At 43.6% G+C, this 26761-nt stretch overlaps 1 protein-coding gene across 1 annotated transcript in view; it reads right to left on the bottom strand.

Moving 5' to 3' along the window:
* Positions 1 to 24398, bottom strand: part of nars2 (asparaginyl-tRNA synthetase 2, mitochondrial) — a 28593-nt gene extending 4195 nt beyond the window's left edge. The window contains exons 1-12 of the mRNA XM_014163702.2: positions 24062 to 24398; positions 22370 to 22479; positions 21629 to 21749; positions 16023 to 16163; positions 15594 to 15674; positions 15306 to 15412; positions 14329 to 14461; positions 12711 to 12809; positions 12537 to 12574; positions 3397 to 3463; positions 1979 to 2116; positions 448 to 545 (exon numbers count right to left, since the gene is read on the bottom strand). Coding sequence (XP_014019177.1) covers positions 448 to 545; positions 1979 to 2116; positions 3397 to 3463; positions 12537 to 12574; positions 12711 to 12809; positions 14329 to 14461; positions 15306 to 15412; positions 15594 to 15674; positions 16023 to 16163; positions 21629 to 21749; positions 22370 to 22479; positions 24062 to 24208 — 1280 coding nt within the window. The 5' untranslated portion in view covers positions 24209 to 24398. The remainder of the gene's footprint in view (positions 1 to 447; positions 546 to 1978; positions 2117 to 3396; positions 3464 to 12536; positions 12575 to 12710; positions 12810 to 14328; positions 14462 to 15305; positions 15413 to 15593; positions 15675 to 16022; positions 16164 to 21628; positions 21750 to 22369; positions 22480 to 24061) is intronic.
* Positions 24399 to 26761: the final 2363 nt, after the last annotated feature.

Here is a 26761-nt window from a genome sequence, read left to right as displayed (position 1 = left end):
TACATATCAATGACTGTGTTGTGTAAATATATATTCTCAATATTCCACTTTTCACATTTCTGTCTGTTGTATGGCAAATATATGTATGTATACAGTAAATATGTATGTATTTATACAGAACATATGTATGTATTTCTACAGTATACACGTATGTATTTCTACAGTATACACGTATGTATTTATACAGTATACATGTATGTATTTATACAGTATACATGTATGTATTTATACAGTATACATGTATGTATTTATACAGTATACATGTATGTATTTATACAGAATACATGTATGTATTTATACAGAATACATGTATGTATTTATACAGTATATATGTATGTATTTATACAGTATATATGTATGTATTTATACAGTATATATGTATTGGACATGTTATTTTATCTGAAAGTTGTAAAAGAGTTATTTCAGGGGATAATGTTGTGTTCTTACTGTGCTAGTCGCGTCTTCAGTAGGTCCAGTCTGTCCTCTCTCAGAGATCCTCCACACATCTCCCCAACTCCGGGGACCAATAGGTCTACTGCTGCTGCCTGGGGAGGCGCACACACACACACACACACACACACACACACACACACACACACACACACACACACACACAACTGGGTGACTAAAGGACTTTCATCTTTTACACTAAACCGTAAGGATGACTGGGCTGCAAGTGTGGAAGAAAGTACATTTAAAATTACAGATGACACTGGTTCAACTGAAATGACCGGAACTGGTTCAACTGACATGACCGGAACTGGTTCAACTGACATGACCGGAACTGGTTCAACTGACAAGACCGGAACTGGTTCAACTGACAAGACCGGAACTGGTTCAACTGAAATGACCGGAACTGGTTCAACTGAAATGACCGGAACTGGTTCAACTGAAATGACCGGAACTGGTTCAACTGACATGACCGGAACTGGTTCAACTGACATGACCGGAACTGGTTCAACTGACATGACCGGAACTGGTTCAACTGAAATGACCGGAACTGGTTCAACTGAAATGACCGGAACTGGTTCAACTGACAAGACCGGAACTGGTTCAACTGAAATGACCGGAACTGGTTCAACTGAAATGACCGGAACTGGTTCAACTGAAATGACCGGAACTGGTTCAACTGAAATGACCGGAACTGGTTCAACTGACATGACCGGAACTGGTTCAACTGACATGACCGGAACTGGTTCAACTGACAAGACCGGAACTGGTTCAACTGAAATGACCGGAACTGGTTCAACTGAAATGACCGGAACTGGTTCAACTGAAATGACCGGAACTGGTTCAACTGAAATGACCGGAACTGGTTCAACTGACATGACCGGAACTGGTTCAACTGACATGACCGGAACTGGTTCAACTGACATGACCGGAACTGGTTCAACTGACATGACCGGAACTGGTTCAACTGACAAGACCGGAACTGGTTCAACTGACAAGACCGGAACTGGTTCAACTGAAATGACCGGAACTGGTTCAACTGAAATGACCGGAACTGGTTAAACTGAAATGACCGGAACTGGTTAAACTGAAATGACCGGAACTGGTTCAACTGACAAGACCGGAACTGGTTCAACTGAAATGACCGGAACTGGTTCAACTGACAAGACCGGAACTGGTTCAACTGACATGACCGGAACTGGTTCAACTGAAATGACCGGAACTGGTTCAACTGACATGACCGGAACTGGTTCAACTGAAATGACCGGAACTGGTTCAACTGAAATGACCGGAACTGGTTCAACTGAAATGACCGGAACTGGTTCAACTGAAATGACCGGAACTGGTTCAACTGAAATGACCGGAACTGGTTCAACTGAAATAGGTGAACCAATGAACATTTTTAACTATGGAGTGGAGTTTGTTTTGCCTTTATTTAACAAGGTGACTCATTAACAACACATTCTCTTTTATAATAATAACCTGATGTGTCGTTCAAACTAGACCTCCATGTGCTACGTGATCTTACAGTGTGTAGAGGTTGGTCCTGGTTGTCTCGTGCGTAGAAGGGCTTCAGGGCATAGGGGTAATCAGTGACGAAGAGAGGAAAATCGCCACAATGTTTCACCAGGTACTTCTCATGCTCTGTCTGCAAGTCACAGCCCCACTGAGAGAGGGAGGGAGGGGGACGAAAAGGGGAAGAGAATGAGTAAAAGAGGGAGGGAGAGGAAGGTAGGGAGAGAGGTGAGGTAGAGGGAGGGAGGGAGGAGGGAGGGAGGGAGGGAGGGAGGGAGGGAGGGAGGGAGGGAGGGAGGGAGGGAGGGAGGGAGACGAAAAGGGGAAGAGAATGAGTAAAAGAGGGAGGGAGAGGAAGGTAGGGAGAGAGGTGAGGTAGAGGGAGGGAGGGAGGGAGTAAGAGGCAGAAAGAGAATGAGAGAGAAAAGGTTTGACCCCACACATGCCTGAAAACGTAGAATCTAAGGTGTGAAAATTGAATCAGGTTGACACAGTACAGAATACACAGGGTACAACATTCTAGAAAAGAGCTCTACAGCTATCTCCTTCTGAAGGAGAATAGAGCTGTACTCTACTGACATCTGTTTATAAACAGCTATCTCCTTCTGAAAGAGCTCTACAGCTATCTCCTTCTGAAAGAGCTCTACAGCTATCTCCTTCTGAAAGAGCTCTACAGCTATCTCCTTCTGAAAGAGCTCTACAGCTATCTCCTTCTGAAAGAGACTACAGCTATCTCCTTCTGAAAGAGACTACAGTTATCTCCTTCTGAAAGAGACTACAGCTATCTCCTTCTGAAAGAGCTCTACAGCTATCTCCTTCTGAAAGAGCTCTACAGCTATCTCCTTCTGAAAGAGCTCTACAGCTATCTCCTTCTGAAAGAGCTCTACAGCTATCTCCTTCTGAAAGAGACTACAGCTATCTCCTTCTGAAAGAGACTACAGCTATCTCCTTCTGAAAGAGCTCTACAGCTATCTCCTTCTGAAAGAGCTCTACAGCTATCTCCTTCTGAAAGAGCTCTACAGCTATCTCCTTCTGAAAGAGCTCTACAGGTATCTCCTTCTGAAAGAGACTACAGCTATCTCCTTCTGAAAGAGACTACAGCTATCTCCTTCTGAAAGAGCTCTACAGCTATCTCCTTCTGAAAGAGCTCTACAGCTATCTCCTTCTGAAAGAGCTCTACAGCTATCTCCTTCTGAAAGAGACTACAGTTATCTCCTTCTGAAAGAGACTACAGTTATCTCCTTCTGAAAGAGACTACAGTTATCTCCTTCTGAAAGAGACTACAGTTATCTCCTTCTGAAAGAGACTACAGTTATCTCCTTCTGAAAGAGACTACAGTTATCTCCTTCTGAAAGAGACTACAGTTATCTCCTTCTGAAAGAGACTACAGTTATCTCCTTCTGAAAGAGAATAGAGCTGTACTCTACTTACATCTGTTTTGAAAGCAAATTTCTTGGAGCTGCTGTTGAGGATGTTTATGGCTTCTGTGTAGGTTATCCTGCAGCAAAGAGATGGAAATAACAATCATTATGTAATCACTGTATATTAATGATCCCTGTGTAATCATTAAATATCCTTTTTGGGGTATTTTATTAAGATCCCCATTAGCTGTTGTAAAAGCAGCAGATACTCTTCCTGGGGTTCCACGCGAAACATGAAACATAATACAGAACATTAATAGACAAGAACAGCTCAAGGACAGAACTACATACATTTAAAAAAAAAAAAAGGCACACGTAGCCTACATATCAGTACATACGATATCAACCCAGAATATATCGGACTGCTTTTTCTCCTATCGCTTCACCGGATTTCTACTGCAAGCTCTGGACCATTACACCGGATCATCGCAGCTAGCTAGCTGCAACCGAGTGGCTACTGCTGGCTAACGCCTCTGTCCCGAAGCAAGCACCAGTTAGCCTGGAGCTAGGCTCATCTCCCAGCTACCCGAAGATGGTCAACCAGCTAATTCTTGGGCTATAATACCTCTTTTGCCAATAGGCCTGGACCCTTTATTGCCGACACGGAGCCCCGACGATCCATCACGACTGGTCTGCCGATGTAATCGTCCGAGGTGGTTTCAACACGCTTTTCCGTTGCGATGTCGCATCTGCTAGCCCCGGCCCGCTAGCTGTCTGAATCGCCGTGTTTCCAGCTCGCCTGGCGTAGTATCGACTACCGAACGGCTCCCTGACTTACCTATTGCTGCTCATTGGACCCTATGATCACTCGGCTACACATGCCTCTCCCTAATGTCAATATGCCTTGTCCACTGCTGTTTAGGTTAGTTATTATTGTCTTAATTCACTGTAGAGCCCTCAGCCTCACCCTAAATGCCTTAGATAGCTCTTTTGTCCCACCCTCCACACATGTGGAGACCTCACCTGGCTTAACTGGTGCCTCCAGAGACGCAACCGCTCTCATCGTCACTCAATGCCTAGGTTTACCTCCACTGTACTCACATCCTACCATACCCTTGTCTGTACATTATGCCCTGAATCTATTCTACCACATCTAGAAACCTGCTCCTTTTATTCTCTGTCCCCAGCATACTAGAAGACCGGTTCTTATAGCCTTTAGCCGTACCCTTATCCTACTCCTCCTCTATTCCTCTGGTGATGTAGAGGTTAATCCAGGCCCTGTAGCCCGCAGTACCACACCTATTCCCCAGGCGCTCTCATTTGTTGACTTCTGTAACCGTAAAAGCCTTGGTTTCATGCATGTTAACATCAGAAGCCTCCTCCCTAAGTTTGTTTTATTCACTGCTTTAGCACACTCCGCCAACCCTGATGTCCTTGCCGTGTCTGAATCCTGGCTTAGGAAGGCCACCAAAAATCCTGAAACTTCCATCCCTAACTATAACATTTTCCGACAAGATAGAACTGCCAAAGAGGGTGGAGTTGCAATCTACTGCAGAGATAGCCTGCAGAGTTCTGTCATACTTTCCAGGTCTGTACCCAAACAATTTGAGCTTCTACTTTTAAAAATCCACCTTTCCAGAAATAAGTGTCTCACTGTTGCCGCCTGTTATAGAACCCCCTCAGCCCCCAGCTGTGCCCTGGACACCATATGTGAATTGATTGCCCCCCATCTATCTTCAGAGTTCATTCTGTTAGGTGACCTTAACTGGGATATGCATAACACCTCGGCCGTCCTATGATCCAAGCTAGATGCCATCAATCTCACCCGAATTATCAAGGAACCTACCAGGTACAACCCTAAATCCGTAACCATGGGCATCCTCATATATATCATCCTGACCAACTTGCCCTCTAAATACACCTCTGCTGTCTTCAACCAGGATCTCAGCGATCACTGCCTCATTGCCTGCGCCCGTAATAGGTCCGCGGTCAAACGCCCACACCTCATCACTGTCAAACGCTCCCTAAAACACTTCAGCGAGCAGGCCTTTTCTAATCGACCTGGCCCGGGTATCCTGGAAGGACATTGACCTCATCCCGTCAGTAAATGATGCCTAGTTGCTCTCTCCAGACCTGACTGCCCTTGACCAGCACAAAAACATCCTGTGGCGTACTGCATTAGCATCAAATAGCCCCCGCGATATGCACATTTTCTGGGAAGTCAGGGGCCAATATACACACAGTTAGCAATGCCAGCTTTTTAAAACAGAAATTTGCATCCTGTAGCACTAATTCCAAAAGGTTTTGGGACTCTGTAAAGTCCATGGAGAATAAGAGCACCTCCTCCCAGCTGCCCACTGCACTGAGGCTAAGAAACACTGTCACCACCAATAAATCCACGATAATCGATCATTTCAATAAGCATTTTTCTACAGCTGGCCATGCTTTCCACCTGGCTACCCCTACCAACAGCTCTGCACCCCCCGCAGAAACGTGCACAAGCCCCCCCTGCTTCTCCTTCACCCAAATCCAGACAGCTGATGTTCTGAAAGAGCTGCAAAATCTGGATCCCTACAAATCAGCTGGGCTAGACAATCTGGACCCTGTCTAAAATTATCCACCGAAATTGTTGCAAACCCTATTCCTAGCCTGTTCAACATCTCTTTCGTATCGTCCGAGATCCCTAAAGATTGGAAAGCTGCCGCTGTCACCCCCCTCTTCAAAGGGGAGACACTCTAGACCCAAACTGTTATAGACCCATATCCATCCTGCCCTGCCTTTCTAAAATTTTCGAAAGCCAAGTTAACAAACCGATCACCGACCATTTTGAATCCCACCGTACCATCTCCACAATGCAATCTGGTTTCCGAGCTGGTCATGGGTGCACCTCAGCCACGTTCAAGGTCCTAAACGATATCATAACCGCCATCGATAAAAGACAATACTGTGCAGCCGTCTTCATCGTCCTGGCCAAGGCTTTCGACTCTGTCAATCACCGTATTCTTATCGGCAGACTCAACAGCCTTGGTTTCTCAAATGATTGCCTCGCCTGGTTCACCAACTACTTCTCAGACAGAGTTCAGTGTGTCAAATCGGAGGGCCTGTTATTTCTCTGATCCACCTCTACGCAGACGACACCATTCTGTATACTTCTGGCCCCTCTTTGGACACTGTGTTAACTAACCTCCAGACGAGCTTCAATGCCATACAACTCTCCTTCCGTAGCCTCCAACTGCTCTTAAACGCTAGTAAAACCCAAATACATGCTCTTCAACCGATTGCTGCAAGCACCTGATCGTCCGTCCAGCATCACTACGCTGGACGGTTCTGACTTAGAATATGTGGACAACTACAAATACCTAGGTGTCTGGTTAGACTGTAAACTCTCCTTCCAGACTCACGATAAGCATCTCCAATCCAAAATTAAATCTAGAATCGGCTTCCTATTTTGAAACTAAGCCTCCTTCACTCATGCTGCCAAACATACCCTCGTAAAACTGACTATCCTACCGATCCTTGACATTTTATTTTACCTTTATTTAACTAAGTCAGTTATGAACAAATTCTTATTTTCAATGACGGCCTAGGAACAGTGCCTTTTTCAGGGGCAGAACGACAGATTTTTACCTTGTCAGCTCAGGGATTCGATCTTGCAACCGGTCCAACGCACTAACCACTAGGCTACCTGCCGCCCCCCATGACTTTGGCGATGTCATTTACAAAATAGCCTCCAACACTCTACTAAGTAAATTGGATGTAGTCTATCACAGTGCCATCTGTTTTGTCACCAAAGCCCCATATACTACCCACCACTGCGACCTGTACGCTCTCGTTGGCTGGCCCTCGCTTCATATTCGTTGCCAAACCCACTGACTCCAGGTCATCTATAAGTCTCTGCTAGGTAAAGCCCCACCTTATCTCAGCTCACTGGTCACCATAGCAACACCCACCCGTAGCATGCGCTCCAGCAGGTATATCTCACTGGTCATCCCCAAAGCCAACACCTGCTGTGGTCGCTTTTCCTGCCAGTTCTCTGCTGCCAATGACTGGAACGAACTGCAAAAATCACTGAAGCTGGAGTCTTATATCTCCCTCTCTAACTTTAAGCATCAGCTGTCAGAGCAGCTTACCGATCACTGTACCTGTACACAGCCCATCTGTAAATAGCCGACCACTGTACATAGATTTTCCTATTGTGTTATTGACTGTACGTTTGTTTATTCCATGTGTAACTCTCTGTTGTTTGTGTCGCACTGCTTTGCTTTATCTTGGCCAGGTCGCAGTTGTAAATGAGAACTTGTTCTCAACTGGCCTACCTGGTTAAATAAAGGTGAAATAAAAAAAATACACAAACTATCTTGGTCCAATAGGAGAGAGGCGTTGTGCCGTGAGGTGTTGCTTTATCTGTTTTTTAAAACCAGGTTTGCTGTTTAATTGAACAATATGAGATGGAAGGGAGTTCCATGCAGTAATGGCTCTATATAATACTGTACACTTCCTTGAATTTGTTCTGGATTTGGGGACTGTGAAAAGACCCCTTGTGGCATGTCTAGTAGGGTAAGTGTGTGTGTGTCACAGCTGTGTGTAAGTTGAGTATGCAAACAATTAGGAATTTTTAACACATTCATGTTTCTTATAAAAAGAAGAAGTGATGCAGTCAGTCTCTCCTCAACTCTCAGCGAAGAGAGAGAGACTGGCATGCATAGTATTTATATCAGCCCTCTGATTACAATTAAGAGCAAAATGTGCCGCTCTGTTCTGGGCCAGCTGCAGCTAAACTAGGTATTTCCTTGCAGCACTGGACCACACGACCGGACAATAATCAAGATAAGACAAATCTAGAGCCTGCAGAACTTGCTTTTAGGGATGTGGTGTCAAAAAAGCAGAGCACCTCTTTATTACAGACAGACCTCTCCCCATCTTTACAACCATTGAATCTATATGTTTTGACCAGTTTCCAATCTAAGGTAAAACCAAGTAATTTAGTTCTCAAATTGTCCAACACACACCATTCAATATCAGATCCAGCTGAGGTCTAGAACTTAAGGAACAATTTGTACCAAATAAAGGCTCTTAGTTTTAGAGATGTTCAGGACCAGTTTATTACTGGCCACCCATTCCACAACAGACTGCAACTCTCTGTTAAGGGTTTCAGTGACTTCATTAGCTGTGGTTGCTGATGCGTATATGGTTGAATCATCAGCATACATGGACACACATGCTTTGTTTAATGCCAGTGGCAGGTCATTGGTAAAAAATAGAAAAGAGTAGAGGGCCTAGAGAGCTGCCCTGCGGTACACCACACTTTACATGTATAACATTAGAGAAGCTTCCATTAAAGAAAACCCTTTGAGTTCTATTAGATAGATAGTTCTGAATCCACGATATGGCAGAGGTAGAAAAGCCACAACACAAGTTCTCTCAACAACAGTTTAACCTGGTAGGGCTAGGGGGCAGTATTGACACGGCTGGATAAAAAAACGTACCCGATTTAATCTGGTTACTACTCCTGCCCAGTAACTAGAATATGCATATAATTATTGGCTTTGGATAGAAAACACCCTAAAGTTTCTAAAACAGTTTGAATGGTGTCTGTGAGTATAACAGAACTCATATGGCAGGCAAAACCCTGAGAAGATTCCATGCAGGAAGTGGCCTGTCTGACAAGTTGTGTTTCATCTGGGCTCTTTTTATTGAAGACTTAGGATCTTTGCAATAACGTGACACTTCCTACGGCTCCCATAGGCTCTCAGAGCCCGGGAAAAAGCTGAAGGATATCGAGGCAGGCTCTGGCTGAAACACATTATCGCGTTTGGCAAGTGGCCGCTCAGAGTACTGTGGGCTTAGGCGCGTGCCCGAGTCGACCGAATGCTTTATTTTCTTTCCTCTGTTTACCTAAATGCAGATTCCCGGTCGGAATATTATCGCTTTTTTACTAGAAAAATGGCATAAAAATTGATTTTAAACAGCGGTTGACATGCTTCGAAGTACGGTAATGGAATATTTAGAATTTTTTTGTCACGAATTGCGCCATGCTCGTCACCCTTATTTACCCTTTCGGATAGTGTCTTGAACGCACGAACAAAACGCCGCTGTTTGGATATAACTATGGATTATTTTGAACCAAACCAACATTTGTTATTGAAGTAGAAGTCCTGGGAGTGCATTCTGACGAAGACAGCAAAGGTAATAACATTTTTCTTATAGTAAATGTGACTTTTCTGAGTGCTAAACTTGCTGGGTGTCTAAATAGCTAGCCCTGTGATGCCGGGCTATCTACTGAGAATATTGCAAAATGTGCTTTCACCGAAAAGCTATTTTAAAATCGGACATATCGAGTGCATAGAGAAGTTCTGTATCTATAATTCTTAAAATAATTGTTATGCTTTTTGTGGATGTTTATCGTGAGTAATTTAGTAAATTCACCGGCAGTGTTCGGTGGGAATGCTAGTCACATGCTAATGTAAAAAGCCGGTTTTTGATATAAATATGAACTTGATTGAACAAAACATGCATGTATTGTATAACATAATGTCCTAGGGTTGTCATCTGATGAAGATCATCAAAGGTTAGTGCTGCATTTAGCTGTGGTTTGGGTTTATGTGACATTATATGCTAGCTTGAAAAATGGGTGTCTGACTATTTCTGGCTGGGTACTCTCCTGACATAATCTAATGTTTTGCTTTCGTTGTAAAGCCTTTTTGAAATCGGACAGTGTGGTTAGATTAACGAGAGTCTTGTCTTTAAAATGGTGTAAAATAGTCATATGTTTGAAAAATTGAAGTTTTTGCATTTCTAAGGTTTTTGAATAACGCACCACGGGATTCCACTGGCTGTTACGTAGGTGGGATGATTTGGTGCCACCTATCCTAGAGAGGTTAAGGTCAATAATATCAAAGGCAGCACTGAAATCTAACAGTACAGCTCCCACAATCTGCTTATTATCAATTTCTTTCAACCAATCATCAGTCATTTGTGTCAGTGCAGTACATGTTGAGTGCCCTTCTCTATAAGCATGTTGAAAGTATGTTGTTAATTTGTTTACAGAGAAATAGCATTGTATTTGGTCAAACACCATTTTTTTTCCCGACAGTTTGCTAAGATCTGGCAGCAAGCTGATAGGTCTGTTGTTAGAACCAGTAAAGGCCTTTACCACTCTTGGGTAGCGGAATGACTTTGGCTTCCCTCCAGGCCTGAGGACAAAGACTTCCTTCTAGGCTCAGATTAAAGATATGACAGATAGGAGTGGCTATAGAGTCAGATACCATCCTCAGTAGCTTTCCATCTAAGTTGTCAATGCCAGGAGGTTTGTCATTATTGATCGATAGCAATTGTCCCATCTCTTTCAACCATGCAGTTTTTCAATTCCTCATCAATCCATGGAGCCTTCACAGTTCTAACAGTCAGTTTCTTAACAGGTGCATGTTTAGCAATAATTGGAAGAAGCAATTTCATAAATTCATCAAGTGCAGCGTCTGGATGCTCCTCGTTAATCACATCAGACCAACCAATATGTTTTAACATCATCCACATAAGAGTCACAGCAAAATCTTTTGTATGATCTCTTATACACTATTTTAGGCCCAGCTGTTGGAACTTTGGCTTTCCTGGATATAGCCACTATATTGTGATCATTGTATCCAATGGGTACGGATACAGCTTTAGAACAAAGTTCTACAGATTTAGTAAAAATGATGCATGTGGATGATCTTGTTCCTGTAGTGTTTTGTAAACACCCTGGTAGGTTGATTAATAACCTACAGCCACGGGTTACAGTAAGAAGCTTCCTCTTGAGAGGACAGCTTGATGAGAACCAGTCAATATTCAGGTCCCCAAGAAGCTTGATGAAAACCAGTCAATATTCAGGTCCCCAAGAAAGGATACCTCTCTGTTCACATAACATACACTATCAAGCATTTCACACATAAACTTCTTCCATTTAAGAATGATAGAGGCCACTGTGTTCTTGGAGGCCTTCAATGCTGCAGACATTTTTTGGTACCATTCCCCAGATCTGTGCCTCGAGCCAGGATTGTGTCAGAGCTCTACGGACAATTCCTTCGACCTCATGACTTGGTTTTTACTCTGACATTCACTGTCAACTGTGGGACCTTATATAGACAGGTGTGTGCCTTTCCAAATCATGTTCAATCAATTGAATTTACCACAGGTGGACTCCAAACAAGTTGTAGAAACATCTCAAGGATGATCAATGGAAACAGGATGCACCTGAGCTCAATTTTGAGTCTCATAGCGAAGGGTCTGAATACTGATGTAAATAAGGTATTTCATTTTCTTTTTATAGATACATTTGCAAACATTTCTAAAATCCTGTTTTTGACTTGTCGATATGGGGTATTGTGTGTAGATTTATGAGGAAAAACATTAAATTTGATCAATTTTAGAATAAGGCTGTAATGTAATTTAAAATGTGGAAAAAGTCAAAGGATCTGAATAATAATTTTGACTAGTTATTGTTATTCACTGTGTATCAGGTCACTATTTATATTCCATCTTCTTCATTGGTATCTTTAACTCTGCATTGTTGTTCACCAAGGACCCCGTCAGTCAGAACACCTGTTGTTTACCAAGGACCCCGTCAGTCAACACCTGTTGTTTACCAAGGACCCCGTCAGTCAACACCTGTTGTTTACCAAGGACCTGTTGTTTACCAAGGACCCCGTCAGTCAACACCTGTTGTTTACCAAGGACCCCGTCAGTCAACACCTGTTGTTTACCAAGGACCTGTTGTTTACCAAGGACCCCATCAGTCAACACCTGTTGTTTACCAAGGACCCCGTCAGTCAACACCTGTTGTTTACCAAGGACCCCGTCAGTCAACACCTGTTGTTTACCAAGGACCCCATCAGTCAACACCTGTTGTTCACCAAGGACCCCGTCAGTCAACACCTGTTGTTTACCAAGGACCTGTTGTTTACCAAGGACCCCGTCAGTCAACACCTGTTGTTCACCAAGGACCCCGTCAGTCAACACCTGTTGTTTACCAAGGACCCCGTCAGTCAACACCTGTTGTTCACCAAGCGTGTGACATTTGATTTGATTTAGATTGGTAGAGGTGAGACATGACCCATAAAGCAACCTAATCCCCTATACAGTGCACTACTACCCTTTGGGTCCTGGTCAAAAGTAGTGCACTCTGTAGGGAATAGGGAGCCATTTGGGACACATAAAAAGCTTGCACACACTTACACATTAAAACTCTTCTTCATCATTAGATCCACATTGTCCTTGGGAGAAAATAGAGAAAACAGAATAATCTCTAGTTTAGATCAATAGGGTGTGAGGGGGAGGAGAGTTCAAAGTTCATTCAATATGTTCAGGAATGTATGGTATTGTGTTTTTAGATCTTTTCTGTTGTCTCACCCTGTATCCAGGTGACACATGTTTGTGATATAAAGCCACATCTTCAGGACACTGAGTTAGGAGATGTTCTGTTGTAGACCTGAACAAGTCTTCCATCACCTGAAGAGGTAAGGACACCAGTTAATGCAGAGTCATTTAGTCAAATCAGGTCTACAAGGAGACCAGGTAATGCTGATTAATTTAGTCAATCAGGTCTAGAAGGATTAATTTAGTCAAATCAGAGTCCAGGAGGAGAGGAACAGCTGGGGGTCCCGAGGAGAGGAACAGCTGGGGGTCCCCGAGGAGAGGAACAGCTGGGGGTCCCCGAGGAGAGGAACAGCTGGGGGTCCCCGAGGAGAGGAACAGCTGGGGGTCCCGAGGAGAGGAACAGCTGGGGGTCCCCGAGGAGAGGAACAGCTGGGGGTCCCGAGGAGAGGAACAGCTGGGGGTCCCCGAGGAGAGGAACAGCTGGGGGTCCCCGAGGAGAGATTTGGAACAGCTGGGGGTCCCCGAGGAGAGATTTGGAACAGCTGGGGGTCCCCGAGGAGAGATTTGGAACAGCTGGGGGTCCCCGAGGAGAGATTTGGAACAGCTGGGGGTCCCCGAGGAGAGATTTGGAACAGCTGGGGGTCCCCGAGGTTTAGAACAGCTGGGGGTCCCGAGGAGAGGACCAGCTGGGGGTCCCGAGGAGAGGAACAGCTGGGGGTCCCCGAGGAGAGGAACAGCTGGGGGTCCCCGAGGAGAGGAACAGCTGGGGGTCCCGAGGAGAGGAACAGCTGGGGGTCCCCGAGGAGAGGAACAGCTGGGGGTCCCCGAGGAGAGGAACAGCTGGGGGTCCCCGAGGAGAGATTTGGAACAGCTGGGGGTCCCCGAGGAGAGATTTGGAACAGCTGGGGGTCCCCGAGGAGAGATTTGGAACAGCTGGGGGTCCCCGAGGAGAGATTTGGAACAGCTGGGGGTCCCCGAGGAGAGGTTGAAAACCACTGCTGTAGTGACTGTGTGAAGGAGATCTATATCTCCACCAAGTACTGTAGATGATTACTAGTTAGAAACTCTTTATATTCCATACCTTCATAAGATCCTCTAGTGACTGTGTGAAGGAGATCTATATCTCCACCAAGTACTGTAGATGATTACTAGTTAGAAACTCTTTATATTCCATACCTTCATAAGATCCTCTAGTGACTGTGTGAAGGAGATCTATATCTCCACCAAGTACTGTAGATGATTACTAGTTAGAAACTCTTTATATTCCATACCTTCATAAGATCCTCTAGTGACTGTGTGAAGGAGATCTATATCTCCACCAAGTACTGTAGATGATTACTAGTTAGAAACTCTTTATATTCCATACCTTCATAAGATCCTCTAGTGACTGTGTGAAGGAGATCTATATCTCCACCAAGTACTGTAGATGATTACTAGCTAGAAACTCTTTATATTCCATACCTTCATAAGATCCTCTAGTGACTGTGTGAAGGAGATCTATATCTCCACCAAGTACTGTAGATGATTACTAGTTAGAAACTCTTTATATTCCATACCTTCATAAGATCCTCTAGTGACTGTGTGAAGGAGATCTATATCTCCACCAAGTACTGTAGATGATTACTAGTTAGAAACTCTTTATATTCCATACCTTCATAAGATCCTCTAGTGACTGTGTGAAGGAGATCTCTGCCTCCACCATGTAGAACTCAGCCAGGTGACGTCTGCTCTGAGAGTTTTCTGCCCGGAACGTTGGTCCAAAAGTGTACACTCCTGGAAACGCCCTGGAGGAGACATAGAAACCCAAAGTATAAATACTGCAAACATACAATACTCTCTCTGGATCGAGTGAGTGAGTGAGTGAGTGAGTGAGTGAGTGAGTGAGTGAGTGAGTGAGTGAGTGAGTGAGTGGAGTGAGTGAAGTGAGTGACTGAGTGAAGTGAGTGAGTGGAGTGGAGTGGAGTGGAGTGACTGAGTGACTGAGTGACTGAGTGAGTGAGTGAGTGAGTGAGTGAGTGAGTGAGTGAGTGGAGTGAGTGAGTGAAGTGAGTGACTGAGTGAAGTGAGTGGAGTGAGTGAGTGGAGTGAGTGAGTGGAGTGGAGTGACTGAGTGACTGAGTGAGTGAGTGAGTGAGTGAGTGAGTGGAGTGAGTGAGTGGAGTGAGTGGAGTGAGTGGAGTGAGTGGAGTGAGTGGAGTGAGTGAGTGGAGTGAGTGAGTGAGAGGAGTGAGTGAGTGAGAGGAGTGAGTGACTGAGTGACTGAGTGAGTGAGGTGAGTGAGTGTGTGAGTGGAGTGAGGTGGAGTGAGTGAGTGAGTGGAGTGAGTGGAGTGAGTGGAGTGAGGGAGTGAGTGAGTGGAGTGAGGTGAGTGAGTGAGTGGAGTGAGTGGAGTGAGTGGAGTGAGAGGAGTGAGTGAGTGAGTGGAGTGAGAGGAGTGACTGAGTGACTGAGTGACTGAGTGACTGACTGAGTGGAGTGAGTGGAGTGAGTGACTGAGTGAGTGGAGTGAGTGACTGAGTGAGTGGAGTGAGTGACTGAGTGAGTGACTGAGTGACTGAGTGACTGAGTGAGTGACTGAGTGAGTGAGACTGAATGAATGCATGGTACTGAGTTCCAGGATGTCCTCACCCAGCCATGACCTCCAGATGCAGCTGCCCAGAGACAGTCAGGTACGCTGGGACAGAGAAGAAGTGTTGGTGCCCTTCCTCATCCTGGTTCTTCTCCTGACCTGCAGGCTGAGAGAAGATGGAAGACACATTAAACCTTCTCTTTACAATAACAACCAGATGTTCAAACTAAACTGAACCCAAGTATTATTATTATTATTATTATTATTATTATGCTGAGACTTTATTTACTCCACCATTTTGTTGATGGCCAGAATAGAATTGTAATTCTCTGACACGCAGAGCTCACCTCAACCTGGAAGAGCTCTCCTGCTCCTTCACAGTCATTAGAGGTGAGGACTGGGGTGTGGATCTGAATAAAGCCCTTCTCCTGCAACAACAACAACACTAATATTATCATCCGGACTGGGGTGTGGATCTGAATAAAGCCCCTCTCCTGCCCCTTCACAGTCATTAGAGGTGAGGACTCGGGTGTGGATCTGAATAAAGCCCTTCTCCTGCAACAACAACACCACTAATATTATCACTATTGGGTCCTCTTGGATATTTTATTTTCACATTGTACTTTCCCGACAAGGTTCCAGCACCTACGGTGGATGTGAAGGCTAGCCAGACCAGCACAGCAGAGCTAGGCTTGGGACAGTAGTGTGAAGAAGGATATGAGTTGATATAAAAAATGATATTCTAGTCTACTGGTTTAACATTGGTCTCGTCTCACCTTGAAATATTGCTGTATAGCAGCGGTGGCTTCGCTGCGTATTCTCAGCAGGGAACTGAAAGCGTTGGTCCTACACCTCAGATGAGGAAACTGACGGATGTATTCCAGACCATGTTTCTCCTTGATCTTAAACGGAAAGTACTGAAACAACAGAGAGCATGGTAACTGGGTCAGAGAGCATGGTAACTGGGTCAGAGAGCATGGTAACTGGGTCAGAGAGCATGGTAACTGGGTCAGAGAGCATGGTAACTGGGTCAGAGAGCATGGTAACTGGGTCAGAGAGCATGGTAACTGGGTCTGACTACAGAGAGCATGGTAACTGGGTCAGAGAGCATGGTAACTGGGTCAGAGAGCATGGTAACTGGGTCAGAGAGCATGGTAACTGGGTCAGAGAGCATGGTAACTGGGTCAGAGAGCATGGTAACTGGGTCAGAGAGCATGGTAACTGGGTCTGACTACAGAGAGCATGGTAACTGGGTCTGACTACAGAGAGCATGGTAACTGGGTCAGAGAGCATGGTAACTGGGTCAGAGAGCATGGTAACTGGGTCTGACTACAGAGAGCATGGTAACTGGGTCAGAGAGCATGGTAACTGGGTCAGAGAGCATGGTAACTGGGTCAGAGAGCATGGTAACTGGGTGACAGAGAGCATGGTAACTGGGTCAGAGAGCATGGTAACTGGGTCAGAGAGCATGGTAACTGGGTCAGAGAGCATGGTAACTGGGTCTGACTACAGAGAGCATGGTAACTGGGTCAGAGAGCATGGTAACTGGGTCAGAGAGCATGGTAACTGGGTCAGAGAGCATGGTAACTGGGTCAGAGAGCATGGTAACTGGGTCAGAGAGCATGGTAACTGGGTCAGAGAGCATGTTAACTGGGTCAGAGAGCATGGTAACTGGGTCAGAGAGCATGGTAACTGGGTCAGAGAGCATGGTAACTGGGTCAGAGAGCATGGTAACTGGGTCAGAGAGCATGGTAACTGGGTCAGAGAGCATGGTAACTGGGTCAGAGAGCATGGTAACTGGGTCAGAGAGCATGGTAACTGGGTCAGAGAGCATGGTAACTGGGTCAGAGAGCATGGTAACTGGGTCTGACTACAGAGAGCATGGTAACTGGGTCAGAGAGCATGGTAACTGGGTCAGAGAGCATGGTAACTGGGTCAGAGAGCATGGTAACTGGGTCAGAGAGCATGGTAACTGGGTCAGAGAGCATGGTAACTGGGTCTGACTACAGAGAGCATGGTAACTGGGTCAGAGAGCATGGTAACTGGGTCTGACTACAGAGAGCATGGTAACTGGGTCAGAGAGCATGGTAACTGGGTCTGACTACAGAGAGCATGGTAACTGGGTCAGAGAGCATGGTAACTGGGTCTGACTACAGAGAGCATGGTAACTGGGTCTGACTACAGAGAGCATGGTAACTGGGTCAGAGAGCATGGTAACTGGGTCAGAGAGCATGGTAACTGGGTCAGAGAGCATGGTAACTGGGTCTGACTACAGAGAGCATGGTAACTGGGTCAGAGAGCATGGTAACTCGGTCTGACTACAGAGAGCATGGTAACTGGGTCAGAGAGCATGGTAACTCGGTCTGACTACAGAGAGCATGGTAACTGGGTCAGAGAGCATGGTAACTGGGTCTGACTACAGAGAGCATGGTAACTGGGTCTGACTACAGAGAGCATGGTAACTGGGTCTGACTACAGAGAGCATGGTAACTGGGTCAGAGAGCATGGTAACTGGGTCTGACTACAGAGAGCATGGTAACTGGGTCTGACTACAGAGAGCATGGTAACTGGGTCAGAGAGCATGGTAACTGGGTCAGAGAGCATGGTAACTGGGTCAGAGAGCATGGTAACTGGGTCAGAGAGCATGGTAACTGGGTCTGACTACAGAGAGCATGGTAACTGGGTCTGACTACAGAGAGCATGGTAACTGGGTCTGACTACAGAGAGCATGGTAACTGGGTCTGACTACAGAGAGCATGGTAACTGGGTCTGGCTACAGAGAGCATGGCAACTGGGTCTGACTACAGAGAGCATGGCAACTGGGTCTGACTACAGAGAGCATGGCAACTGGGTCTGACTACAGAGAGCATGGTAACTGGGTCTGACTACAGAGAGCATGGTAACTGGGTCTGACTACAGAGAGCATGGTAACTGGGTCTGACTACAGAGAGCATGGTAACTGGGTCTGACTACAGAGAGCATGGTAACTGGGTCTGACTACAGAGAGCATGGTAACTGGGTCAGAGAGCATGGTAACTGGGTCAGAGAGCATGGTAACTGGGTCAGAGAGCATGGTAACTGGGTCAGAGAGCATGGTAACTGGGTCTGACTACAGAGAGCATGGTAACTGGGTCAGAGAGCATGGTAACTGGGTCTGACTACAGAGAGCATGGTAACTGGGTCAGAGAGCATGGTAACTGGGTCTGACTACAGAGAGCATGGTAACTGGGTCAGAGAGCATGGTAACTGGGTCAGAGAGCATGGTAACTGGGTCAGAGAGCATGGTAACTGGGTCTGACTACAGAGAGCATGGTAACTGGGTCAGAGAGCATGGTAACTGGGTCAGAGAGCATGGTAACTGGGTCAGAGAGCATGGTAACTGGGTCAGAGAGCATGGTAACTGGGTCAGAGAGCATGGTAACTGGGTCAGAGAGCATGGTAACTGGGTCAGAGAGCATGGTAACTGGGTCTGACTACAGAGAGCATGGTAACTGGGTCTGACTACAGAGAGCATGGTAACTGGGTCAGAGAGCATGGTAACTGGGTCTGACTACAGAGAGCATGGTAACTGGGTCAGAGAGCATGGTAACTGGGTCTGACTACAGAGAGCATGGTAACTGGGTCAGAGAGCATGGTAACTGGGTCTGACTACAGAGAGCATGGTAACTGGGTCTGACTACAGAGAGCATGGTAACTGGGTCAGAGAGCATGGTAACTGGGTCAGAGAGCATGGTAACTGGGTCAGAGAGCATGGTAACTGGGTCTGACTACAGAGAGCATGGTAACTGGGTCAGAGAGCATGGTAACTCGGTCTGACTACAGAGAGCATGGTAACTGGGTCAGAGAGCATGGTAACTGGGTCTGACTACAGAGAGCATGGTAACTGGGTCTGACTACAGAGAGCATGGTAACTGGGTCTGACTACAGAGAGCATGGTAACTGGGTCAGAGAGCATGGTAACTGGGTCTGACTACAGAGAGCATGGTAACTGGGTCTGACTACAGAGAGCATGGTAACTGGGTCAGAGAGCATGGTAACTGGGTCAGAGAGCATGGTAACTGGGTCTGACTACAGAGAGCATGGTAACTGGGTCTGACTACAGAGAGCATGGTAACTGGGTCTGACTACAGAGAGCATGGTAACTGGGTCTGGCTACAGAGAGCATGGCAACTGGGTCTGACTACAGAGAGCATGGTAACTGGGTCTGACTACAGAGAGCATGGTAACTGGGTCTGACTACAGAGAGCATGGTAACTGCGTCTGACTACAGAGAGCATGGTAACTGGGTCTGACTACAGAGAGCATGGTAACTGGGTCTGACTACAGAGAGCATGGTAACTGGGTCAGAGAGCATGGTAACTGGGTCAGAGAGCATGGTAACTGGGTCAGAGAGCATGGTAACTGGGTCAGAGAGCATGGTAACTGGGTCTGACTACAGAGAGCATGGTAACTGGGTCAGAGAGCATGGTAACTGGGTCTGACTACAGAGAGCATGGTAACTGGGTCAGAGAGCATGGTAACTGGGTCTGACTACAGAGAGCATGGTAACTGGGTCAGAGAGCATGGTAACTGGGTCTGACTACAGAGAGCATGGTAACTGGGTCTGACTACAGAGAGCATGGTAACTGGGTCTGACTACAGAGAGCATGATAACTGGGTCTGACTACAGAGAGCATGGTAACTGGGTCTGACTACAGAGAGCATGGTAACTGGGTCTGACTACAGAGATTATGGTAACTGGGTCTGACTACAGAGAGCATGGCAACTGGGTCTGACTACAGTAAGATACACCATTAAAAGCATCAAAGCTAAAACACATTTATAACAAAACAATGACAGGTTAGCCTATAACTTATGAAACAATCATGATCTGATAGATACAGTCGGTCTAAAAATTATAGTCAGTGTATGAAGGTCTTTAAGAGCATCAAGGGTTTTTCAGATGTAATTATATATTTACCACAGGGTAACATTCTCCAACCACATCTACCTGGTTATATATTTACCACAGGGTAACATTCTCCAACCACATCTATCTGGTTATATATTTACATTCTCCAACCACATCTATCTGGTTATATATTTACATTCTCCAACCACATCTATCTGGTTATATATTTACATTCTCCAACCACATCTATCTGGTTATATATTTACATTCTCCAACCACATCTATCTGGTTATATATTAACATTCTCCAACCACATCTATCTGGTTATATATTAACATTCTCCAACCACATCTATCTTGTTATATATTTACATTCTCCAACCACATCTATCAGGTTATATATTTACATTCTCCAACCACATCTATCTGGTTATATATTTACATTCTCCAACCACATCTATCTGGTTATATATTTACATTCTCCAACCACATCTATCTGGTTATATATTAACATTCTCCAACCACATCTATCTGGTTATATATTAACATTCTCCAACCACATCTATCTGGTTATATATTTACATTCTCCAACCACATCCATCAGGTTATATATTTACATTCTCCAACCACATCCATCTGGTTATATATTTACATTCTCCAACCACATCCACCTGGTTATATATTTACATTCTCCAACCACATCTATCAGGTTATATATTTACATTCTCCAACCACATCTATCTGGTTATATATTTACATTCTCCAACCACATCCATCAGGTTATATATTTACATTCTCCAACCACATCCATCTGGTTATATATTTACATTCTCCAACCACATCCACCTGGTTATATATTTACATTCTCCAACCACATCTATCAGGTTATATATTTACATTCTCCAACCACATCTATCTGGTTATATATTTACATTCTCCAACCACATCTATCTGGTTATATATTTACATTCTCCAACCACATCTATCTGGTTATATATTTACATTCTCCAACCACATCTATCTGGTTATATATTTACATTCTCCAACCACATCTATCTGGTTATATATTTACATTCTCCAACCACATCTATCTGGTTATATATTTACATTCTCCAACCACATCTATCTGGTTATATATTTACATTCTCCAACCACATCTATCTGGTTATATATTTACATTCTCCAACCACATCTATCTGGTTATATATTTACATTCTCCAACCACATCTATCTGGTTATATATTTACATTCTCCAACCACATCTATCTGGTTATATATTTACATTCTCCAACCACATCTATCTGGTTATATATTTACATTCTCCAACCACATCTATCTGGTTATATATTTACATTCTCCAACCACATCTACCTGTTTATATATTTACATTCTCCAACAACATCTATCTGGTTATATATTTACATTCTCCAACCACATCTATCTGGTTATATATTTACATTCTCCAACCACACCCATCTGGTTATATATTTACCACAGGGTTACATTCTCCAACCACATCTATCTGGTCAGCCTGCAGTTCCACCTCCTGCTTGCGGCTGGGACTCGTGACCAGGCTTCCTGAGATCTCCACAGCACTCCCAAACGTCAGCAGTCTGGAGAAGAAGAAACAACCAGGAAACAACAGAGGAGTGATAATCAAGGCAATGAAAAATACTCATGATAGGTATAGTAATAAACCTTATATGATTCATCATATAGCGACACAAGTCACTCCACCCCAAAGAGAAGAGGGTGCTATGGGCCCTGGTTAAAAGTAGTGCACTATACAGGGAAGAGGGTGCTATGGGCCCTGGTTAAAAGTAGTGCACTATACAGGGAAGAGGGTGCTATGGGCCCTGGTTAAAAGTAGTGCACTATACAGGGAAGAGGGTGCTATGGGCCCTGGTCAAAAGTAGTGCACTATACAGGGAAGAGGGTGCTATGGGCCCTGGTCAAAAGTAGTGCACTATACAGGGAAGAGGGTGCTATGGGCCCTGGTTAAAAGTAGTGCACTATACAGGGAAGCGGGTGCTATGGGCCCTGGTCAAAAGCAGTGCACTATACAGGGAAGAGGGTGCTAGGGGTCCTGGTCAAAAGCAGTGCACTATACAGGGAAGAGGGTGCTAGGGGTCCTGGTCAAAAGTAGTGCACTATACAGGGAAGAGGGTACCATTTGGGACGTACACTGACTTTCAGGAGGATAATGCAACATAGCCTACAGGTACGTCCTCACCTGTGGTTGAGCTCTGAGCTGGCCACTACCTGTAGAGACTGAAGGGAGCTCCCGTCATTCACATGGAGAAACAAGTTCTCCTTCTGGGGTCTCACAGAGCGAACCCAGCCCTAGGATATCAGGAGGGACACAGTGGTGTCAAGTACTTAACCTCTTAAAGATCTCTACAGATCGGTGTCTAGCTAATGTGCGCTAATGTGATTAGCATGACATTGTAAGAAACAAGAACATTTCCCAGGACATAGACATGTCTTATATGGGCAGAAAGATTAAATTCATGTTAATCTAACTGCACTATCCAATTTACAGTAGCGATTACAGTGAAAACATACCATGCTATTGTTTGAGGAGAGTGCACACTGTATTTGAAAATGTATATATTGACCAATTAGGCACATTTGAGCAGACTTGATACAACATTTTGAACAGAAATGCAATGATTCATTGGATCAGTCTAAAAAGTTGCATATGCACTGCTGCCATCTAGTGGCCAACATCTAAATAGCACCTAGAGTCCTAAGTCAGATAATAGCCTTTCTCTTGTATTTCAAAGATGATGGAACAAAAAAAACACATGTTTTTTTCTTTGCATTATCTTTTACCAGATCTAATGTGTTATATTCTTCTACATTGATCTCACATTTCCACAAACTTCAAAGTGTTTCCTTTCAAATGGTACCAAGAATATGCATATCCTTACTTCAGGTCCTGAGCTATAGGCAGTTAGATTTGGGTCTGTCATTTTAGGCGAAAATTGAAAAGAATGGTCCGATCCTTAAGAGGTTTTAAGTAAAAATAGTACTACTTAAATCATTTTTGGGTGTATCTGTACTTTACTTTGATATTTTGACAACTTTTACTCAACTACATTCCAAAAGAAAATAATGTAACTTTCTACTCCATACATTTTCCCTGACACCCAAAATAACTCATTACATTTTGAATGTTTAGTAGGACAGTAAAATGGTCCAATTCACACACACTGTAAATGATGTCTTGAGTGTTGGAGTGAGCCCTTCCTGTAAACCTGTAAATAAAACAGAAAGCCGTCTGGTTTTCTTAATATAAGGATTTTTTTATACTTTCACTTTTGATACTTAAGTATATTTTAGCAATTAAATGTACTTTTGATACTTAAGTATATTTAAAACCAAATAGTTTCAGACTTTTACTCATGTAGTATTTTACTGGGTGACTTTCATTTTTACTTGAGTCATTTTCTATTAAGGTATCTTTACTTTTTCTCAAGTATGACAACAGCGTCGTTTTTAGATTTTAGTCATTTAGCAGACGCTCTTATCCAGAGCGACTGACAGCATTCATCATAAGATAGCTAGAGTTTGGTGGGACAACCACATATCACAGGCATAGAAAGTACTTTTTTCCACCACAGGAGGGACAGTACATTACATGATATACTTTGACCAACCCTGCCCTGAGTTAAATAGCTAAATACAGTAGCCCGTATTTAACCATTCAGAAATGAAGTTACAAATGTAATATTTGTAAATGACAGTGAAGGTGATGAACACCGAGTAGCAGCAGACCTCTGAGGGTCATTCGTTCATTCACTTACTTCTCATGAATTCATTTACGACAGTATTTTATTTCACCTTTATTTAACCCTGCATGTCAGTTAAGAACAAATTCTTATTTTACAATGACGGTTTACAGTAGACACAATTACAATACCTGCACTTTGATTTTTGTTCCCACTTGTAAATGTGAGATTGCTTCGCATATTGTGAGTTTTCTGGGTGTTTTCTGGCAGTAATGTCGAAGGCTTCGCAACAGTCCAACACCTCCTTCAGACAACCACAACCTATTCGCCGGCAACATCGTTACTATATGCCTCTAAATTTCAACGTTGAACAAATAAATAGTTTAGTTACAGACGCTAGATTATGCAATATGGAGCTACAATTACTAAAATGCTAAAAAAGGTAAACGATTTATTCATTATGACGGTTAAATTCAGTTTATAAAAGGCCAGTTGACATTCACGTTGTGCCGTCCTTCCTGGTTGAAGATCACATCCGGGTTGGGTCTCTGGCTATTGGTTCTCCTTCTTCTTCTTCTTCTTCGATGGGGTTTAACGGCGGTTTGCTATTGGTGCGATTCTGCGACATTATTTTAAACTAGACAATTTTTATTTATTTTATTTCACCTTTATTTAACCAGGTAGGCCAGTTGAGAACAAGTTCTCATTTACAATTGCGACCTGGCCAAGATAAAGCAAAGCAGTTCGACACATACAACAACACAGAGTTACACATGGAGTAAAACAAACATACAATCAATGATGCAGTAGGAAAAAAAAGTCTATATACAATGTGAGCAAATGAGGTGAGATAAGGGAGGTAAAGGCAATAAATAGGCCATGGTGGCGAAGTAAATACAATATAGCAAGTAAAATACTGGAATATGATTATGCTAAACCGTGGGCAAGGCAGCATCACAGATTGAACAATGACACAGATATTTCACCAGATCGTTTTAAAATGTTTTAAAAAGCATCCGCTATTTGGCATTGACACTCACTAGCAAATATGGTAGAGAGGAAGCCCAGCGGCCGGAAGTGGGGAGAAGATATAACGACATGGATTTTCACCGATATTCTTCTGATTTTCTCATCGATGGAACATTTAATCTCAATACAGTTTTCTGTTCCCAAAACTAGAATATGTTATAGATAAAGTGGACCAAGTTTGCTAGGCTTTTTGATAACGTTTTTAAAAAATATATGTCGTTGTTTAGGAAAGGCGAAATGAGTTATGGCACAGAGTAGGCGTTCCCTAGCGGAAATATGCAAATGAGTGCTTGAACGCACCAATAGAATCACGCTCTCTCGTGTATGGCTCTGCCCAATATGACTAAAATTTATTTTCCGTTTGAAACGAAAGGCTGTGATCTATCTTGGTTTATTTATAAGAATCTTTGGTAAAATAACAACACTTTCTTTTCCGTAAAAATATATGTTTGAATAATTTTTTCAAACTAGTTTTAATTTGGAAAAGCAATCACTTTTGAATGTGAAAACTGTACGGGTTTGCCTAAAGGTTTATTTATACACATACTCCTAACCATACACATCGTGCTTAGTTAGTAACGTCACTGTTGTTTTGACCTCACGCCAAGGAGGCAGGCCGTTAAAACACCTCGACCCGGCAATCCTGGCAAGATCAATCGAATCCCCTTCAAGCTCTAATTCCTTCTGGTAGTTGTAGTTCTTTGAGGAGATAGAAGTCAAATAACACTTCACACTAAAATAAAAGTATAATTTTGTAGAAATTATTTAAATTCCATTTAATTTTGTATTGATTGTAATTGCCTTTGATGTGATCCAACTAAAACAATTGTTCACTAACATTTTATGGGGATTACATTTCTGAAATTACCACAGAGAACATGATTAAACATACTGTATGTTACCGCAGTATATTCATCCTGGAAGCTTTGTTTTCTTTGTTTGCCATTGGCTATAGCCTACATCTATCAATTTCGTATTTGTTGCTTGCTCTCTGACCTCTGACTGGTGTGTTTTGACATTTCCTCATTAAGGCAGATGATGTAGGAAGTTAACAATAACAATGTAGGTACAGTGGGGGGGGGAAAGTATTTGATCCCCTGCTGATTTTGTACGTTTGCCCACTGACAAAGAAATGATCCGTCTATAATTTTAATGGTAGGTTTATTTGAACAGTGAGAGACAGAATTACAATGACATTTTTTTGGTACCCTTCCCCAGATCTGTGCCTCGACACAATCCTGTCTCAGAGCACTAAGGACAATTCCTTCGACCTCATGGCTTGGTTTTTGCTCTGACAAGCAAGATCAACTGTGGGACCTTATATAGACAGATGTGTGCCTTTCCAAATCATGTCCAATCAATTGAATTTACCACAGGTGGACTCCAATCAAGCTGTAGAAACATCTCAAGGATGATCAATGGAAACAGGATGCACCTGAACTGAATTACGAGGCTCATAACAAAGCGTCTGAATACTGATGTAAATAAGTTATTCTGTTAATATTGTTCTTTTTTAAATAATTGTGCAAAAATGTCTAAAAAACAGTTTTCACTTTGTCATTATGGGGTATTGTGATGTCATTATGGGGTATTGTGTTGTCATTATGGGGTATTGTGATGTCATTATGGGGTATTGTGATGTCATTATGGGGTATTGTGATGTCATTATGGGGTATTGTGATGTCATTATGGGGTATTGTGATGTCATTATAGGGTATTGTGATGTCATTATGGGGTGTGTGTAGATTGATGAGGAAAAACAATAATTTTAGAATAAGGCTGTAAAGTAACAAAATGTGGAATAATACTTCCCAAATGCACTGTAGATATATATACACACTACATTACCAAAAGTATGTGGA

Source organism: Salmo salar, chromosome ssa20 (assembly GCF_905237065.1).
Source record: "Salmo salar chromosome ssa20, Ssal_v3.1, whole genome shotgun sequence".
Taxonomy (NCBI): domain Eukaryota; kingdom Metazoa; phylum Chordata; class Actinopteri; order Salmoniformes; family Salmonidae; genus Salmo; species Salmo salar.
This window is presented reverse-complemented; position numbering and strand designations above follow the sequence as displayed.